The following is a 21886-nucleotide window of genomic DNA, read 5'->3' as shown; positions in this document are numbered from 1 at the left end:
CTACCCAGATACGGAGAACATTCTTTGAATTAACTCTTTTCTCTTCAATTTCGACTTGAAAACAATATTACAAGAATTGTAAAGGTAAAATAAATAGAGTATTAAGTATCTTAATTATTATCCTCTCAAGCTCAAGAGACCGGGGTTTGATTCTCGGTAGGAGTTCATGTAGTTCGGATCAAAAGTTAAATTGGAGGTCGTCTCAAATAGGCCCATTACAGAAAGGGATGCTAAACTCTAAATAACCAACTATTATTCTCTGAATCGTAATAATTATTTCACAATATTTTCCTAACAAGGAGAATAGTTCATTGGTTTCTTGTTATATATTTTGAAATGACAAATGCATAACTTTTGTAGGAACCAATGAAGAAATGCTTACCTTATTCTTATAATTACCGTGTACAATACCGATTTCAGTGGAGGTAAGGTGCTTAACTCGAATTAAAACTCAAGTACTGCCTTGTATTACACTTTTGACGTCAGATTTCAAAGAAACTAGGTGTGGCTTAAGAACAGGTATAAATTTTGGTCTTTTGGGGGAAAGAACCGTATCATTGAGCCGGCGTATATGCTGATTAAGGCTGGCGATGAGAGGTGGGCAACGATGAGCTGGTGTTCGCTGAAGACCCCCAATATACTTGGGGCTTTATGGAGTTCACTGTCGATGCGACTGGGATTAGAATTTCTAGACTTTTGTCGGGAACAAGGCCAGTTTGGATGGAGACGTTTGACGTCTGGGTCGCCACAGATTTACAAGAAGTAACTGCAACAGTAGCAAAGGGCACAGAAGGCGAGGAAGGGATGCTTCCTTTTAGATTATGCTTAGCATCAACAGCAGATACCTATCTTCTTAACAACCATTAGCTTTCGGATACGTTTCTCATGACGTAGTTCTCATGACGTCTCGGGCTGGACAGTTCCGAGACCAAGCAGAATGATTGCCCTTGCAGTTAACACAAAAGGGCTTGGTCGCTGTACAGGATTCCACAATATAACTACCCTGGCCACAATTCGCATAAAGAGCAGCACTTGCATTACAAGACGTGCTGGTGTGCCTGAAGTGTTGACATTTAAAATGGGACTGGAAGTATAGGCACAGGCCTTAAATCGGTAATAACCAGCCTTCATGTAGTCTGAAAGTGTATGCAAACTGAAAGTAAGAATCAGTGACTGAATAGCAACAAGTTCACCTGACTTTTGAGACGAGCTATTTCTACAAAATGTTGATCAGCGAGTTCCGATTTAATCTCCTACTCGGTGGCATTTAGGAGGTCCTAATACGATATGATTCTTCGAGCGACGTTCAGTAGACAGTCGGGTTCTACTGACACGTTCACTGGTCCAACAGTAATCAATTTGAGCAGCTTCGATGTTTGATTCTCGGCGAAAGTTTCCTCCAATCCGTAATTTTTTGATATTTTTAACCTGTCTGGCTTTATAAGTAATAACTTTATTAATAAAGAAAGGGGGATAAGTCCCTAATATCACTCGGACGGTTTGTTTCAGCATTGGCACTATCAGCATCTCTATCTTTAATTACAAGTTACCGAACTGCGGGTGTCGCGATACTTAGGCCGTGTCCAAAAGATACAAGTGCACATTTGAAGTACGCTTATTTCCGGAAGTGACGTCACCTAGTGTGCGTCAAAAGGTCCAAGTTCACAAGTGTGCGAGTGCATAGTGCGTAGTGTGCGAGGATGTACACTACGTTAGTATACTTGTGTGCTTAATATGGCGATTTCTCGTAGAATGACCTAATAAAATTTTAATAGGCATATTCTTAATATTTTTGTTTAAGTAAATATATTTGTGGACTGATTTTATAATAATTTACTTGATAAACATACAAGTTAGTGATTTTACAAGTCGAATATAAAAATATTACGCAAATAGCAAATGTATTTACGTTATGTTCTTTGAGTATGCAATAGAATTTAAAATAGTATAGGGAAAACAAACAAATAGTTTCTTTAATAATGCTATAAAGACATTTGTGCTTAAATATTACATGGTTTATGTAGCTTAATTGAAATAGTTGCACTATCGGTAATGCGGCTATTTGCACGTAAATGACAAATTTTAATGGTGTATGAATTAAAATATTAAGTTCTAGCATAGTATACATAGATTATTGATTTCTGTATAGCTACAGCTACAGCCGCAGCCGCAAATGTTAATTCATAGACACATAAGCCTAATTTTATAGTTTTGATTCTAAACGAATTTCTTTCAACGCTACCATATTTCCTTGCACTTGAGAGAGACTGTAATATACCAATTACCGTACATTGTATTTTTGAGAGGTACCGAAAAGTGAAATACAGATAAAAAATTTCTTTCTCCACATTTATCAAAGATTTCACAAATTACTCCTAGTAAGTCTTTACTATGGCCATTTCATTTTTTTTTTTATTCTTCGATTTAGCGATTTGATCTCTCGGTTCCGGTTTTAAGAACTTGCCTCTTCACCCATATACTGTATATAAGGTAGTAGCTAGGTTGGTTCCTTTTTGTACCAAAGTATAATATTTAATTCACATAATATTGACGAGCGAGTGTTAGCGAGTGAAGGCTGGTTGGAACCCCGCAGAGCACTTTCTTTTCCGTCTTCGTTACGAATCGGTTCATTGAACGATTCATTGAAAGAAATGTCCAAAGTAAAGACTTGCCTTCCTCTTAATTCATATAATCCCATTACTGTACCCAGTATTAAAAGATTATGAACAAATAATTTCTTCCGTATAGTTGAACAATGAGAGCCATTACATTACATACTGTATTTTTTCATAAAACCGTCTCTTAATTTTCATAAAATTCTTATTATATTTTTAGTAGTTTATTTTACGTTTATATTTGGACGAGGGGATTTCTTTCGTTACTGAATAACCATTTTCGCAGTGGGAAGCATGTAGGAGAGTATATTTCAAGAGAGATGTAGGGCGCCGAAAGCGTAGTAAAATGCACGTAAATGTTGAAGTGTATACAATATACAGAACTCCATTCAAGCAGGCTTATAAGATAGTAATCTCACTTTTTTTTTGTTATTTTTACCATACTACTTTAATTAGGGTTATCCGCCTTGAGTATGCATTATCCTTATAAATTGGTATTTCATAGCGACATAATAGCTTTTTCCTGTAATTTTGGTTCTCATGTTGTTCAACTTTACCATTTCTTTCCTTGTCATCCTTCTATGTGTTAACTTTTGCTGTAGATTAAGAATACGGAGACACTATTTCGATGATTTCCAGGTAAAATCAATAAATACACAGTGAAAGAATAACATCTAAGGAACTTCAATATTAGCGCAATATGGTAGAAACAGTTCAATCAGTATGCCTGAACTGAAAGAATACAGTAGAACTACAACAATTATACTGTCATTGTTGTATAATCTACCGTACAGGAAGCAATTATACTCAGTATCAACCCTCTCCCAAAGTAGTTTTGTGCCACATTATTGTAAATACCGCTCCCCTCGGTGTCCTAACGCTCTTGTACGTTGCCTACTTTCAGTTGCAATAAAATACCTAAACTAATTCGCAAAAGTGTCTTCAGCGCCCTAATCACCAGTGCTACTCTTCTTTCGGGAGATTATTAAATATTCCCTCCGCAAGCATGCCTAATAAAGTAGGATATCGCCAATAGTTTAGTGTTTTTTATGCTGTTACGAGTTTATTGTGCACATAAGACAACGCACATATATATTATATATGTATTGCATTTATGCTCCGATCTTGTTAATCTGCGCGTGAAATACCCAAAATGACAAATATTTGCAGGCACGGCAAAGCTGAAGCTGTTGGCATACATGAAAAAACTCTTAAATCATTTTATGGTTACCCCATATAGTCAATCTGTACGCTTTATTTATCTTTAATATAACTGGAAAGTCATTCATCTAAAGAAAAAAAAGCATGCTAATTTTTTCTAGTACGCGAAATTCTCCCTTCTTTTGTTATCAATGTTCCATATTCCACCACAACGAGGCGCTGTAACCAAGTGCTGATCAAAAGCTAATTTTACGAAGTGTACACTATTTAGTGTGCACTCCATTTGTAGACTTCGAGTGTGCATCCTCGAAGTGTGCACTATGCACTTTTGGACACGGCCTTATTTCTTCCACACTATCTACTACTTGGGAGTTGGTCTCACTCTCGCTTGTTTTGGGCTTTTTAAGAGAGGCCGGACCCGATTTTAGTTTTCTCAGTATCCATAAAAAGTTGTTACTAAATATACATTTATAAGTAGAAAAGTATGTGAGCGCTGCAACTTCACACCAGGGCGCTTGCAAAGATAACTTCTCTGGCTCTCTCATAAGCATGCTTTCACCGTAGGACCAGCGTGGGGCCAACGCAGTCAACGGGAATGGGGGTCTAAGAAAACCATTCCCTTTGACAGTCACACATGGCCCCGGAAAACGAAAGTGAGACTAAAAGAAAAAAACTGTCAAACCAAAAAATAGACCCTACAAACCCATAAAAAACAAAAGGTGTGGATTTTTAAAATCATTTTGTGCTTTTATATATTTTTTACTTTTCTTTTTTTAAATTTTTTTGATACTTTCAAAGACTCAAAAATTCGACAACACACAACAGCAGGCCGGGATGGATGCATGTCCACTCTAGTTGGAGGAAGGCGTCCACGGACCATCCAGTTCCCAAGACTCCCACCAACCACCTGCGAGTCCGATAGCCACCGATAGCAGTCTTCGCGGCTAAGAAGCCATGCGAGAACATGGAAATAAAGGGGTGATAAATGCATGAAGAATGAAGCCGCCCTCTCAGTTCCACCTCTCCCCGACGATGACAGTTCGCTACATAGAGGGAGCGATTCACGGTGGAATCTTATTTGGTTCGAATCTCATTAAGCTACAGATTCATATTTCATATATTCTCAGTGCTAAGGAGAACGTTAAAATCTAAACCAATCTAGTATTGAAAGGAGGGCTAAGCGAAACAAGTGATTGCCCAGGGTAAATACATTAGTTTCATTACAGACCCACAAGTAACTACGGTTGAAGGCTCTAACGTACGTATGTAAGGATCATGACTCTAACGGAATAATGTACATATTAAAATTAGCGTGACAATTACTACTGTCATTTTTAGTTCTAACTTTGTTTATGTTTAAAATTACCTTGCTGGATTGAATTTGTCATAGTACTTCCAAATGGCATAGTACTTCCTGCATTTTGAAACAAATTATTTCCTGTGTTTGGCATACTTTGGAACATATTGTTTCCTGTGAATTGATTTTGAAAGGGCTGGGGAGTGTTTACTACACCTTGAAGTGCCATTGCGTTGTCAAGTATGTTAAAAGAAAGGCTCACTCGTTATGTTTAGTCTTTGATGTAATATTAAAAATTGTGTATCAGCTGACAGCATGAACATACAGATGTAAACAACAACGAATTTCGTCATTCTTCTGTTTCGTAGTAAGAACATCTGGCACAAGGCGGCGGTTCGTGGCGGTCGCGGTAGTCAGCTGAAATAATTGTGTTGGACAAGGGTTAATGGAGAGGGCAAGATGATTGGTATTGTACAGGATGCTGTCTCCCCTTTCCTCCGCACAGGTATTTATGAAATGTATATACCGTATAAAGTAAAATGTTTATTGAGATAATTTTCCAGTTAAAATATAGCATTACAGAGAATATATCACTGTGTTTGTATTGTTGGCATCCTTCCCAAAGGTCACTACTTTTCAGTAAGTCAAATATATTTTACATTCAGATTGAGAATAAGATGAATATCATATGAGTGCAAAAATAAAGTAATAATTTTGAGAATAAATTTTTCCTTTGCTTCAGAGGTTATTCTTTATGGAGTCATTTAGAATTTTATCATACGATTTCTTGTGCAGATGAATAACAGCGGCTCACGAAGGTAATCACAATGCATATTGTGTTATGTATAAAACATATTCATAATTACTTTTTTTATTTTTTTTTTTGGATATAGTATACGTAAGACCGGAGCAGTTGCAGAAGGAGCTGGACACTCATACTTTTAGGGATTATTCATTGAGTATCTACGAACTTAAAAAGGGGGTAACAAACCCACTTTCATTTACTTCGCGAGTGATACGAAAATAAAAAAGAACGTACCTATTTGCCCTTGTACTTTATATGCTATAGCGCATTACATTATATGCAACAAGGATTTTGGTCTGCATCATGATATAAATTTAAAAATATTTAACATTTTTCGAATCGAAATCAACAAAATTTATTCTAGAAAGTAAAATTAGAATGTTAAGCACATATAATGAAGACAACGCAGTGATTTAATTTGGTAACGTATAAATATATAATATGAAGTATCCTCTCGCACGGAAGACAGGGGGTTCTCATGTATACTATTACCTTTTTTTTTTTTTTTACATATGGCCTTTGGCCGAAGTAGGTCCAGTATTTTTAGGCTGAAAAATGTGAAGTTTTGTCATTAATGAGGAAATGGGTCCATTCGAGCAGACCGTTCTACCAAATAGAAAACGTATGGGTAAAATATGATGTAAAACTTTTTTTTTTTTTTTTTTTTTTTTTGAAGGAATGAGAGTGTGAATATAAGTAATTAATGTCAGTGCACAACATGTTGAAATGAATTTTGAGTAATAATGAAAGTATTGTATATATAAGTATTCTCTACCAGTATAGGGGGCCGCGGTGGCTCAGTGGTAGAACGTTCACCTCAGATTCTTGGGGTTCCTGGTTCGATTCCAGCTCGCGCCGTGTGGACTTCGTGGTGGGCAAACACCGTGCTCGTGGGTTTTCTCGGGGTTCTCCCGTTTCCTCCCACTTTCTTCATTCCACCATTTCATTCATGTCTCATCATCACCGTCTCTTTTAGCCTAACCAGCATAACTGTGAGACGTAAAACTTAAAGATTTCATTTTTTTCTCTACCAGTATCCTTGTTTATTCGTATACCCCCCTTCGCTGACGCGCCTGCTCCCTACGGACGCACTCCCTCATTACCTCTCAGTCTCTATGCTGCGCTCCTGCCATGACTCAGATAGCCTCGTGCTTTTTAGTGGCCACCTAACACAAGTTCTAGGTATAGGTATGATTCGACTTTCTAGTTTTATTAAGACTTCCTGTCAGACGTAGAAGAGTTGACGTGAACTAATGAAAAGAGCTTGAAACAGAGATGCATTTTTATGGGGAGACTTGTATAACTTGGAGATGTTCATCGAAATAATGGACGCCGAATGCTACTCAAGATAAGAGCTTGCGTTAAGCTATCGATACCTACCAGTGAATCTGCTTTCCTTCGTTGCAGTATGAGGGTGGAGTTCCAAATCTGAGAGCTGGTCTTCAGATCGTACTGACTGTTTTAACATTCATTGCTACTTGCGTAAGTTTAGCAAGTTAAAACCTGCCTTATCTTACGTCGGAACATCCATGGGGCAGGAAAGATTGTAGTCTTGGCTTTGCTGAGGTTACCGACAACATAAATTTTGAGGAACTAATCGATAAATTTGCAGCAGCAAAGGGAAGGAGAATTTTATCTTTGAAGTTACATAATTACCTCTAAAACGTTACGTCAAACTATTTCTTTGCCTTTATATTAACTTTTCAAGTTATTATATTAAGAGAAATGTTTCAAGTTTTTGCAGTGTTGCATTTGACCAATATTCTAGTGTAAAATCATTATGCATTAATTTTTTTCATGTGTATTCTTGTGTTTTGATTCTGTTCTTCTCTCTTATTTAATTACATAGTCAAAGTACTATTGTTGCCTTAATTATTTTATTTTTTTCACCCTCTTCATACCATAAAAATATGCCATGAAATGCATGTTTTCAATGTTCTAAAATTCAGCTTGTCATGAAGGTGGCAGGAGAGGGCGCAAAAACTAACTTTGTCGCCGAGCGCTGAAAACCTTAGCTATACCTTCGTTAATAGTATTATTGCCTGATTCAAATATTGCCGAAACATGAAACCAGTGTATTATTTATTTATCTTTAGAAGCTTGGTTATCCAATACAGCGTGAGTTAGCTCATAAGGAAACTCGGAACAGTAGGTGCACTCTCATTCAATCCTAGCACGATATAACATTTTTTTTTATTCTCATTTCAGGATATCTTTCAAAATGGTTTAGTCGTTGTGCGTGTCACACTAAGGCGACTTCTATAAAAACAGAAGCTCCACCGAAATGGCAGGAGAAGGGAGTTGTATATTATGGAAAACCTATGCCCTCTACTGTCCCTCAGGAAGGGGAGGTAAGTGTATGCATTTTTGTGGGTGATTCACATTTGTAATACAGCGTGTAACAAAAATCCGGGAACACTTTCCAAATATATATATATATATATATATTGTAAGCCAAATGATTAACATTTCAAAGTAACAAAATACATCATTTTAAAGAGTAAACTTTTAAGCTTTTTTACAACAGCACTCACTATATAAACACTTTATATGGGAGCCATGTTTGACCCGATAATCAATGCTTGCCACACATGGCCCTCCGAGACTATGGGTGTTACTTGTTCAATTCTTCTTTTGAGTCACACAACATCACATAGAAGAGAAGGGGCATATACAAGGTAATTTACATAATCTCATAAAAAAAAATCAGAAGGAATGATATCCGGGGACCTCGGAGGCCATTTTAGCACACATCGATCGGTTTCTTCACCATGACCAATCCAACGATTCGGTAGCTGTGCGTTCACATATGCCCTAACATCCTGGTGAAAATGTGTATATTGGGGGGTCGGGAGAGTCTAACTGAAAGATAAAGTTCTCTGATCCAGTGTACAACAATAGCATTAGCCAGTTCTTTAACATCTGAAGAAAAGACTCTCCAGTTACATCTTATTCCCCAAAGAAGAAAGGCCCATAAAGTTTGTTGTGGGACATGGCACATAATACGTTGACCTTTGTTCAGGGTTTGAAAAAACCCGGGTATTTTTGAAAAAACCCAACCCACCCGGGTCCATGTGGGTTTTTTCGGGTATTTTCGGGTTTAATTGGGTTTTATCGGGTTTAATTGGGTTTTTTCGAAATATTTCAATGTCTTTGGGGTAAAAATGTTAAAATGTGATTTACATTTCAAGATTGTCATTGTCACAACTTGCAACATTTTTCTATACACTGCTGCTTTTAAAAAATTGCCGCCATTTTGAAATTTTTTATTGGATAGCTGAAAAAATCTATACAGCAAATTTAGAACGTCTCGTGCTTCTACCCTCAAAATTTGAACTTAAAAAGTACGAAAATTATACCCTGTAGCATGGATACATGCTATTTTGAATAATGGCCGCCATTTTGAAATTTTATGCCGCCAAAATATATACAGCTAATTTAGAATTTCGTGCTTCTACTCTGAAAATTTCAACCTGAAACACTGAAAACTGCCCTTTGTAGCGTGAATATCCGCTATTTTCTTTAAAAGCCATTTTGTAATTTTACGTTGGTATGCCGCCAAAATCTATGCAGAAAATTTAGTGTGTCTCTAGTTTGTATCCTGAAAATTTAAAAGACCGAAAGTTGAACACTGTGTAGTACAGGCAGACAAACGAACAAATGTAGATCATCCCAGGAGCCTCAGTGACGTTCGCCAAATATGAATACCAAATATCTATATTAATTTGAAACAAAGACATAATTCATCAAAATGTCTTATATGAAATAAATATTTTTCAACGTAAAATAAATGGTTTTATTGCTGAAGTTCACTTTCGATGCTTTGTGCGTTCAATTACGGAATTTCCCGAGCACTTGTTGCAAGACGGTTCTTTTCTAGTGTTGGCAACTATGGAAAGTAGAAAAACCGGCACCCCCTCAAAATTCCCTATGATATAGATCTAAGTGTGATGTATCTCTGTTCGCCCCCCCCCCCCCCCCATGGGAAGGAAAATACTATCGTGAACAAAAGTGCATTAGTATTTGTATTCTGCATATCCTTAATACATTCACTAATAAACCTGATGCTATAAAGTAGGAATGGCCAAAATTTTCGGGATTCCGGAAATTTCACTTTCCGGATTTCGGAAAATTCCGGAATTCAGAATTTTTTCCGAATTCCAGAATTGGCCATCCTTACTATAAATGAGAAACTGAAATCGGCATTGATCTTTTTTTTTTTTTTTTTTTTTTTTTTTTTTTTTTTTTTTTTTGTATTTATCACTACTACTTTAAAATTATCGAAACAAATGAATAAATTAATCTTTACGTGACAATTTTGGATTTGTAAAATGAAACTAATTCTTTAAGCTTACACTTCAACTATAGGAAATTGCTTTAAGAAGTCCTTTTTTTACTCTCAATAAATGTATAAAGTTCCTTACAAATAAATTTCAAACTTTCCGTGATACAGTCCCTGTCATCTCTTCAAAATTATGTAAGCAGATGAACAAAATATATTAATCGTTGATAGATGGTGAAAGATGAGTTTTGGATTTACAGAATGAAAGTCATTTTTTAAATCTATACTTTGAACTAGATACAAGTTTGAAAAAGAGCTCCTCCGTGGCTAAGCGGTTAGCGTACGCGCCTTTGGCGCGGGAGACTCGGGTTCGATTTTCGGCGGGAGCTCATGTGGTTCGGATTCCACGTTAATCAGTAGGTCCACGTCTCATATAGCCTCGCTGCTGAAAAGGGACGTTAAACTCAAAACCAACTCAACTCAAGTTTGAAAAAACCGGTCATAAATGGGCTGGTAAGAAGTTTGCACCGGTCACCGGCTTTAATCAAAATAACAGCAATATTTATGGCCAGGCCGGTGAAAAACCAACCCTATTCTTTTCCGAAAATTAATTTAAAACAATTAACAAAGATAGGCCTATAATTCACATGTTATAAAGTCAATGTTTCAAAATGTAATAATGAGATTAAACATCTTCCAGAGTAAAATAAATAGTTTTATTGTTGAAGTATTCATTTCCGATGCTTTGCCCATTCAATTGCGGGAATTTCCCGAACACTTTTTTCACGACAGGTTTTCCCTGAAAATGCAGCTTGCTTTACTGTACATCGAAACTTCCATTAATACTGAAGTTTGAATTCAGCACTTAAAATAGTAAGCGTTACGTAGTCTTGGGAGCTCCGAGCATTGCGCTTCTTAATTTTGACAATTTTTTTACGCTATTGCTGGTGTTGATTCTACAGAATGCTTATTTGAAGGGTAGCAACAAATGACTGTTGTTGTTGGAAAACCAAATTTTACTGAATACTTTTGTTACCACCAAAGGTAAGAAGTAATGTATTTACATATTTACTGCTAGTACCGGTACCTATGACCTTAAACCCGTCAACGTATGAGGGATAACGTCTCTCGGCGGCGCCGAGTCAGCAAGCACACTATTCACGGAAAGTATTTTTCTAAAATATAAAATTGCTTATTTTACTTCAAATAGGCTATAAGCATAATCCACACATTAATTTGTTCTATAATTATCTCAAGCTAAGAGAAGGTTTATATATATATATATATATATATATATATATTCATTCATTCAGTTTATTCAGAACTTTAAAAAGGTCCCATGTTGAATGTTGTTGTGCACCTTAAAGTAAAAGCATCTAATTCGCCTAAAGAAAGTTCAAAATCTGATAAAAATAACTTTCAATGTGATCACCTTAGTTATACCAATAATATACTAACAAAAAGCTCAAAAGCCCAGGTGGGGTTTAAGGCGGGTTTTTTCAGGTGGGTCCAACCCGAAAAAACCCGCTGGGTTTTTTCGGGCTGGGCCCACTTGGGCAAACCCTGCCTTTGTTAGATTGTTGCTTAAGTCAACAATATTATGAGGGTTTTCTGTTCCCCAAGTTCTAAAATTGTGTATTCCCATTTGTATGAAAAGTTACCTCGTCCGAAAAAATTGAAAGTCACAAAAGCATCATCTTTGATCAGCAGTACACACTAAAACTAGAATCGCTGATCTTTGTCTTTAGGATATAACTTTCGTATTAACTGTAGTCTGTACGGTTTCATGTCTAATTTTTTTTACGCAAAACACGCCACACAGTCATTGTTGAGATTTCCAACTCACGTGAAGCTGCGTATGCTTTTCTCAGCCTCCTTCTGAAATAATGTTTCTTGTACTCTTTCAATGTCATTTGCACTCACACTTGGTTGATCACTTCTATTCTACACACACACACACACACACACACAGTTAGAAACAAACTTTACATGCCAGTTGTGGATGGTGCAGATTTTCCGTGCATCATCTTAAATTTTCATTGGACATGCGTTGCACTCTTTGTTGTGTCAACTTCTAGCACGCTGAAAGCCTTCTCAGCTACAGAAAATAGTACCATCTTGATTATGACACCATCTAGCAAAGATATATGGAACTACACGTAACACCAACAATGAGAAAAAACTTACAACTTGACTCTTTGTTGGCTACTTGTTTGTACTATAATAATTTTTTTAAAGTCTTCCCGGATTTCGTTATACAATGTATAAAGTTTCGACATAGGTACTGAAATGGCTTCGTTTTGCTATTTAAATTAGGTTAGGATTTGCCTTTAGTACAATATTGTTGTTTTATAAAGTTCGTTATTGACACGATGAAAATAGGCTGCGTTTATATATATATATATATATATATATATATATATATATATATATATATATATATATATATATAAATACATTCATCTCACATCTTGGTGCGCTGACGAAGGAGTGAGGAGTGCTCCGAAACAGTTCACAGCACTGTATTTTATCGGATGCTTGAGGTAAGAGAATATTTTCAACGTTGAAGTCTCTGTTTATTTATTTATTTTAAATCAAACTTCCAGATATAGCATCTGAGAATAGTCCCCACTGGGATATTTAAAATAATATATATTTAAAGGTATCATCCCGGCATTTGCCAGGTGAGGCAAGAAAATTCCTGAAAAAAATGTAAGGATGGCCAGAATTCGGATTCGAACCGAGGACCTTCCGATTTAAAGACAAGAACGGTACCCACTAGGGTGCATTCTCTCGGTTAAAAATTACATATGATGAGGACGATATGTCTAATCTCTGAAGATATTCTACATTCTAATCTCTGAACAGTGAAATAATGCCTTTCTTCTGGGTGAGTGGTTATTGTATTTATCCTTTTGTGGAGGGGCCTGGTTTCGATTCTACGTCAGAGGCAGTGTAGTTCTGTTCTATTAAATTGCACATTCACATTTCATGCAGCACTTGTGCCAAACATCGCAGCAAATAAACAGAGTGCAGAGATTCATTGTTGTGTCTAGCCTTTCTCCTTACTGAAGTTCCACTTAATTATGGACTTAAATCCGATTAAAACTACTCGTTGAGCAAAACAGTACGTTTATTGTAAAAACTAATAACGTAACAGTTTCTTCAACTATCCACTTGGCTTCATCAGACGCTATAAATATCTATTTCATATTTATGGTGTCTGATGAAGCCAAGTGGATAGTTGGCAAACTGTTACACGATATTAGTTTTTTATAATAATCGTACTGTTTTGCTTAACGAGTAGTTTTAATCGGATTTAAATTATGGAATTTACTTTCATTTGTATTGATGATATATAGGGAGTGTGGTGTGTTTTGCAACCACAGCTGCAATCGTAAATGGATCGATTTGGTATTTTATTTTATCAAAATTCTCTATTACTTTTTATTTCACGTTTACATGTAGTATATATATTGGTAATTTTCCTTTTATCCTGTCCTCACTAACATCTTTTATCTTGTGATTGTTAAAATATTGCCAGTGTAGCAGCGAAAATTCAACAATTAATTGGGTTGAATCGAAAATAACTTTTGGAAAACTGGCAGTATTTTTTTGAAATCATTTTCTAGATTCATAAACTTATTCCCAAATTATTGGCAATATAAATTGGCTACCTATACAGTCAGAAACAATATTAATTACAGGTTGGATCTATTATTTGTTATACCTCCAGCCTATACTTAATATTGTTTCTGACTGTGCAAGATGATTAATTTTATAGTACATATCTTTCGTATGTATATTTCTTTGGCTATGTAAGTGTTGAGTATCACGTAATTCGGAAATTAGAAGAAATATATTTAGCATTGAAATACAAAGAATGAAAAAAAAAAAAAAAAAAAAAGTGGGTTGGCGATCGAAGGGGACTCTCCGGCTTACCATGTAAATATGCCGTCACTGCGTTAGCCGGTTCTTTTCTACAGTATCCACACACTCTCAAAGTTGAGGTCGGTGTTCAATAATATATAAGAAAAATAGCATTTATTTCCTTTATACTTCGTATACCTATGTTCACTGGTTTTAGATTTTTCATCCATTTTATTTGTAATTCAAATTTGCATTTTTGCGGACAGTGGGCTCAAATTAAATAGATCAAATTAATTAACGAGCCGTTAATAAAGACAATTAGAAACTTAAATCATAATTTAAAAGAAATGTAATTGTTCTTTTATTCTTAATAACGTAAAGAATGCATATTAAATAAGCAAAGAAATTCTTCCCAAAGCACTCAATTAGCAATTCAACGCAAACATTTCAGCGACCAGCTGTCGCAGTCCTCAGTGAGCGTCCCTTAAGAAGTCACGTTGCTTGTGAAATGTTTTTATTAGTTCCTTCATTGCAGAAGTAATGCTTATCGTATTCGAATTATTGGTGTTAAATTTCCTTAGTATTCAATACTATTTCTTCTTACCTTTTTCCTGAATCTAAGCAAGTGAACAACAGTAGCTAGATAATTAAAATATAGCTTTCAGGTATTTTGGACTTCTAACCTACGATGTATTCAGTTCACCTTAATTTTTAAATTGTAGTTAAGTAGGTGCCTGTGAATTGTATATCAGTACATAACAACCTTAACATTCCATCTCACTTTGTCTTGCATAACCGGTACTATGGTCATAAGCACTTGGAAGCGCGTGGAATTGTTAACGTGGTTGCGCACTGATATATAATTTATTGGCGTCTATTGAACTATAATTTCGAAAATACCTAAGATAAAAACATCATAGTTAATTCAGGAAGCTTGAAAGCTATATCTTAATTATCACTAGGGGCCGCGGTGGCTAAGTGGTAGAGGGTTTACCTCTGATACGTAGGGCCTATTTCGATCCCCGCTCAAGCCAAATAAACTTTATGGTGGACAAACACCATGTGCGTAGGTTTGCTCGGGGTTCTCCCGTTTCCTCCCACTCTCTTCATTCTACTATTTCATTCATTTCTCATCTTCACGGTTTCCTTTAGCCTACACGGCATAGGCGTGGGACGTAAAACTTAAATATTTCATTTCATTCAATTTTCTCTAATTGAAGTTTATTTGTATGAACCATCATGAAAGATTATCTTGCACAGAACAGACCTTTTCCGCCACTTTTATTCTCGACTCCAGATTTCGATTAGAAAAGTATGGCATAGGTTCCTACTTAGTTAATATTTTCCTCGTTTGGCACATTTAAATAATATGTTTCTTTTAAATGATATTAATTATATTGACTTTTCTGTACAGTCCGCAGCAAAAACCTGCAACATGAGCATAACGTTTATTGTGAAACGACGAAGTGTTTTGCTCCAAAATAAGTGTGCAGGGGAGAACGCCGAGGTTTCTCCTGACGTGATTCTTGCCATCTAGACGTTATGTTGATTCCATGCGCTGTTAGTCGTAGTTTCACAATAAACTTACATGCCCATGTTGCAGGTTTTTTGCTGCGGACTGTACCATGATTGAAATTTTATGAAAGAAAGTCTTCAGTTTTATTTCTTTTTTCAGATCATTGCTCCTGGAATAACGAAGAGTGAACTTAGGGAGAGAAGGTGGAAATTAATGGAAAAAATTTGGCAATTCAACACTCGGAGTGAGCAGCCCCTTGCCAACCACATTGTAATCATACCTTCAGCGAGTAAAGTGTACATGACTGAGAAAATACCCTATGTCTTCCGTCAGAATTCTGACTTCCGGTATTTGAGTGGATTTTTGGAACCTGATAGTGCACTAGTTCTTTCGACAGTGCCTGAGCAGTGTTTACCTACGCATATATCGACGTTATTTGTGAGAAAGAAGGACCCGCATGCTGAACTATGGGATGGGCCAAGAACTAGCGGTGATGATGCTGTGCGGTTATTTGGTGTTGACCAAGCCTTGCCTATCAATGAACTCGGTCATTTTTTAGAAGCTTTTGTGAGAAGTCATAGGTCGTGTGTATTGTGGTATGATTACCTACACCCAGTGCAAGAAGATTTACATAAGCTTATTCGGAATTTCATGAATACAACGTGGCGTAAAGTGTTGGAGTCACCAAGAATCTTAGTTCATCAGTTACGTCTTATAAAGTCTCCGGCTGAAGTAGCTTTAATGAGCAAATCATGTGAAATTGCTTCGGAAGCAATTAGTGAAACTATCAGGTACTCTCATCCGTATGTTAAGGAGCATAATCTTTTTGCCAAAGTGGATTACGAATGCCGCATGCGAGGTGCTGACTTCTTGGCGTATCCGCCTGTAGTAGCTGGAGGAAATCGTGCCAATATTATCCACTACATCAATAACAATCAGCAAGTTTTACCAGGAGAAATGGTACTTATGGATGCCGGTTAGTGGGGTAATATATGTTTAAGTTAGATTTTTCTGTATAAAAATGGTAGTTACCTTTTCTTTCTACGTTTAAGTTACAATACGAAATGCTTGGTATGAAAGCCATGTCTTTTTTTGTACTTTCTCATAATAAAAGTAGTACAGCTCTGTTTGGGGTTCGTTTGAAGGAATGTAATATTAGATTTGAACTGTAGAAATATGATTTATTTTTAGATTCTAATTCACGAGATTAGTTAATTTTTGTTTGTTTGTTGAATGTTTGACGATTATGCATCAAGGCTAAGAGAGACGATGATGATGAGATGGATAATAGTGGTGAAAAGAAGTAAGTGGGAGGAAACGGGAGAAGCCATGTACCCGGTTTTTGTCCACCATAAAGTTCACTTGGCGCGGACTGGAATCGAATCAGGAATTCCACGTACCAGAAGTGAACGCTCTGCCACTAAGCTACCGCAACCCCAATTTTATAATGAAGTGGGTTTGTAAGAAGCAGGTGCAGTTTGTACGTATGATAGAATGAAGCTTAAGACTTTTTGTTTGATACATTTAAAAGCAAAGGAAACTCCAATAGCTTTCACTGAGCTGAACAAAATGATTCGGCTGAGTGTAGTTTTCGAGAAAACAAGTTTCTTTCTGTAAACTTAAAACAATATATGCCAACTATTAAGAGAAACTGATCCTGAAATATACAGTAATCAAGCATTTCATTATGATACTAGCAAGCAACGACAGTATATACAGTATGAGTAATGAGGGCGCAAAATTATGATCCACTTTTAAACTTTAATCTTTAACAGTGACGCGCTTACCATTTGGAAAAAGAAAGTTTGTTCTGTATCATTGTTCACATTATAACACACACACACACAAATAGAGCACCCACATGGCTATAGAGTAAATCCATTCTAAATGATCAGGCATGTGCCGCTCTACCAGCTCCAAAAAATCGTCATGCATGTTTATACTATATCAGGGTACTTCAAAACCATAATTAACTATTTTTTAAAACATTTCTTAGCGACGCGGCTTCTGCCAACATTTTGCGTTTTCTCGATTTCAGGTGTTTACGTTGTTTTGAATATCTCAACATGTATTTGTCCTAGCAAATTGAAAATTGCTGGGCGTGTCCAGCTTGTGCAGAGCTAAAACTTTGTCCTCTTAACATTTTTGTCTATAACCACTTGAAAGGGGGGAAATCAGGGCCTACAGTAGCAACATTTTTGGACATTGAAGACATGTTTAGGAAGAGAAAGCTACTGACGTAGAGCTCTGAATTTTTGTGTGCATGTAGTCCGGGGTCAAACGTTTATACTAAAAAATTTGCAGACCTGTAGCTGCTCCCAAAGGCCTGAACAAATATCGTAAAGTTAGGGAATTATGTCAATCTGCCAAATTTCACTGTCCAATATCTCCAATGGGCCTGGATTAAAAAAAAAAAAAAATGAAATTTTAAGAATAGTTATTCCTTTAGCATACCATAATACACAACATAGCGCGTTTTGTATTTTTAAGCAGAAGGAGGTCAAAGTATTAAGAAATGACGTCATACTCTACGAGGTGTTTTGTTCACAAATTCAACTGGAAATTCGTCGTTGTGAAGTAAAATAAAATAGGATGAATGTCTAGTCCAGTTAAGGCTCTCAAGCTCCTTTCTTTCCTTTAGTTGTGACTCACTGTCTTTATAACACCCACAGTAGGACTGGTGAAGAATGCTGCTATCAGCAGATGGCGAGAAAAATCAAAATGCATGCTTGACAAATAAAAGTCTGTAAGTACTCATTTCTCTTGCTGCTTGCTATTTCAATGATATTAAATTCTGTTTATTGTTCTAACTGTTAAATCATGCAGGTGACTGTTGTCCTTTTGTTACATTTACATTCCCCAGTCTGTGTTTACAGTGAGTGAGTGTTCACTGACTGGGGAATGTACAACGGTATTGTATATCTGTGCGATAAATTACTTCCATATTCATGTAGTTATTTTGGACAACGGTGCTTAAAAGTGCGCAATTGTTTTGATAAGAAGAAGAAGAAGAAATGTAGAATATATGTTGAGTTTATATTGATAATCAGGTAATGTGAGTTGTTAAAAAGAAGATAGCTTTTTTGCTTGGTTGCTATGACAACATAATAATAATTTTTATGAAGGTTTTGAGAATAAAAAGTTAATGGTGTTCTGCATTTGAGGTATCTAATTCTCAATGCATATAATCAGTAGTTTTTGCAAGTACAGGTAAATAAAATTAAGATGTTTAGCCGTGTTGACTTATATTGCAATTCGGACTGTGGGCATATATAACGAAATGTAAAATATAAACGTCATTTATCGTTATAAATGTAGATCAAACGAAAGAACAACAGTCTCCTGCATGAGTTGACAGTTAAAACAAGCATAATAATGTTTGAATATCATTGATATAGGAAACAACAATGAGTACTTACGGACTTTTTTGCCAAGCATGCATTTAGACTTTTCTCGCCATCTGCTGATATCTGCATTCTTCACCGGTGCTGCTGTGAATGTGATAAGACAGTGAGTCACAACTAGAGGAAAGAAAGGAGCTTGAGAGCCTTAACTGGATTAGCCATTCATTCTACTTTATTTTACTTCACAACAACGAATTTCCAGTTGAATTTATGAACAAAATATCTCCTAGAGTATGACGTCATTCCTTAATACTTTGACCCCCTCTTTCTTTGAAGTGATGAATCTTTGCGTCCTACATTGCTGGATAGTATGCACGTATTAGTATTTTGGATAGATTAGGGCCGTAATATACTTTTTCCAGAACGATTAAGTTCAGGACTACTACGTTTGAAATACTTTGGGAGATCGCAACCTTCAATGGTTGTTTTGTAGTTTATTTAATATTGCCAACTATAAGAACAAGAAACAGTACATTTTAGTATTGTGGAGAAAGAGGAAAGTGGTAGATTGACATTCCCAATAGAGTAAAGAGGAATACTATATTATTTTATTCATTAAATATCTTGAATAAGACGTGGAATTTCGAGCTTATCCTTCTTATTACTTATTTAAAATTTACCAAACAACCAATCCACTTTTAGTTATGAAGCTGGGAAACAAGATAATAACCCCAATCACTGAAAATTCGTCAATTACATACAAAAATATATACGATCGCAGAAACGGCCAAATGATAATGTTACATAATAAATTCGTTGCAGAAGCAAAAGTAAACTAGTAAAATTTATCGAAAATTAAAATATAGTGTTGACACATGACTGTGTTTCTTGACATGATAAGAGTGTTCAAAAGAGACTTATTTCAGCCAATAATGTATGCAAAACACTATAAATAATAAGTTCCTTATTTTCTGAATTTCTTTGCGTTATTCATAAAAACGAAAATGAAAGAAAAGATTATGAACCGTACGAGCCAAGATAGATGAATTTTTCGAAGGCTCTGAAATCTATATATAATTTACAGTTTTCAAGGTTAACAGTTATCAGTGATGCATTGCTTTCCAGAATGAATTTCCCATCCAAGCTTCATAATTCGTTTGTACCATGTTAAAAGCCATCGGTTATGAATTACTTACCAAATTAATTTTCCATCCATGCTTCATAATTCCTTTCTAGTATATGCCAGCGGCGTAGCATAAGGGAACGCCAGTACGCCCGGCATTCCCTGTTAAAAAAGTACGTATTTCATTATATATAAATTGTTTGCTTGTAATTATCACAAATATTTCCACTGCAATCTTCTGAATGCGCTCTCTCGCTTTACTTTGACAATCGGAACCTACGCATGCGCGTCACTCAAATGCACATTCATTCTTTCCTCTTGTATGCTATGTTCCTTGGGCATCCAGGCCTACTACAAGCATCGGGGTTTTCGTCTGCTTTCTGTCGAATGCGCATGCTCAAATACTTGCTTTCTCACTCCTCTTCACCCCTCGCAACTCTACATTTTGCTTCAGATATAAGCTGGCATATTCTCAAGTATTTCCAACTCTATCTATTTTGAACTAAGCTATACAGAACGTACGAGTGCGAACTGCAAGGAAATAGAACAAAACAGAAATGGCTAGTTCAGTGCCTTTTTGAAGCACGTCGGTTATGTAAATAATAGTATAAAAAGAGTTATGCTTTAGTCCTAATTAAATGCATCGTAATTGTAATCGTAATTAAATGCAAACTTTTAATCTTCATCATAAATACATAGTATGCCCAGTGGCGTAGCAAGAAACTCTAAGGGAGCTCACACACAAGCATAGATATAAAGCATTATGTAGAATCATGGGTCACCGATCTGGTAGGCCAAGAGAGCCAGCACTCCCCGCTCCTCGCAAAGATTGCTTGGACCCTTCGAATCTGAATATCTGACAGCAAAATAGACACACAGAAACAGGCCCCCTGAGTTGTTTTAAGTGCTTTTTACATCTTCAAATGATATACGTATACACTGAGTTCCGGACCCAAGATGACAAATTTCTAGGAGCTACATTATTTATATATATATATATATATATATATATATATATATATATATATAACGAGATTGAGGGATGGTATGTCAAGAAAGAGAAAGAAGCTTCCAACGAAAAAGAAATGAAGGGAACTAACTATACTGAAAACAATATTCATTCAGCAATGGGACGTAATCCACGCATTTGCTTCTGTATGCCCCACTAGGCCACCAATTAGGGTGGCCTGGCCCCGTAATTTTTTTATAATCCCATATTTCCTCGGTATCATATATTTCCCCTCGTATTGCTGATTGCAGCAGTATTGTATCGCACAAGTGACTAACTTTGGCATCCCCATTTCGGAATACCACGCTACGCTACTGGTATATGCTCAGCAAAACCTACTACTTCGTCGTTCTTTTTGTTCCGTTTCACTGATGCCTTTTTGTGTGTATGGCTAAGAATTATTTTTAAAATGGTTAATTATGGTTTCGTTTTGATGTAAAAATAATAATTATCGTTTCTTTTGCGTTGATAGTTACTTATGCGCAAAATTAATGGCTAAAATAAGATATTTCTAGCTAAAAGTTAATATTTAATAGTTTTAACAGTTGTATTTACTAGTGTGTAGTTTCTTGTCCGTAAATAATTCTCAGACCTTGATATACAAAGAGTGGGAAAGTGCACAACTGGCTCGAAAGAACATCTGTATCATTTGTCCCTCCCTTTAGAAGAACGAGATGAAACGTTATAATCAGATGTTCAAATAGAGGAAGGACACAAATACTTTTGTTTACTAGCGTTTACAAGTAAGGAGGAACAAAGAATAGTTCAAATTCTATCTAAATATCCATGTTGATAAACCGTGTAGCGTCTTCTTTTCTACATTATACGTTGTATAGATGTACCACAATGTTTGATTTCATTGGT

The 21886-nt window shown here is 36.0% G+C and overlaps 2 protein-coding genes across 2 annotated transcripts in view; one reads left to right on the top strand and one right to left on the bottom strand.

The window, feature by feature from the left end:
- Positions 1-5373, bottom strand: part of Nup54 (nuclear pore complex protein Nup54) — a 132910-nt gene extending 127537 nt beyond the window's left edge. The window contains exon 1 of the mRNA XM_081752431.1: positions 5143-5373. Coding sequence (XP_081608557.1) covers positions 5143-5302 — 160 coding nt within the window. The 5' untranslated portion in view covers positions 5303-5373. The remainder of the gene's footprint in view (positions 1-5142) is intronic.
- Positions 5374-5423: 50 nt separating this feature from the next.
- LOC145681076 (xaa-Pro aminopeptidase 3-like) overlaps positions 5424-21886 on the top strand; it is a 37129-nt gene continuing 20666 nt past the window's right edge. The window contains exons 1-3 of the mRNA XM_081752435.1: positions 5424-5578; positions 8087-8229; positions 15706-16522. Coding sequence (XP_081608561.1) covers positions 5533-5578; positions 8087-8229; positions 15706-16522 — 1006 coding nt within the window. The 5' untranslated portion in view covers positions 5424-5532. The remainder of the gene's footprint in view (positions 5579-8086; positions 8230-15705; positions 16523-21886) is intronic.

The sequence above is a fragment of the Thermobia domestica genome, chromosome 3 (assembly GCF_964235325.1).
Source record: "Thermobia domestica chromosome 3, izTheDome1.hap1.1, whole genome shotgun sequence".
Taxonomy (NCBI): domain Eukaryota; kingdom Metazoa; phylum Arthropoda; class Insecta; order Zygentoma; family Lepismatidae; genus Thermobia; species Thermobia domestica.
The sequence above is the reverse complement of the archived record's forward strand: the minus strand, read 5'-3'. Positions and strand labels throughout refer to the sequence as shown.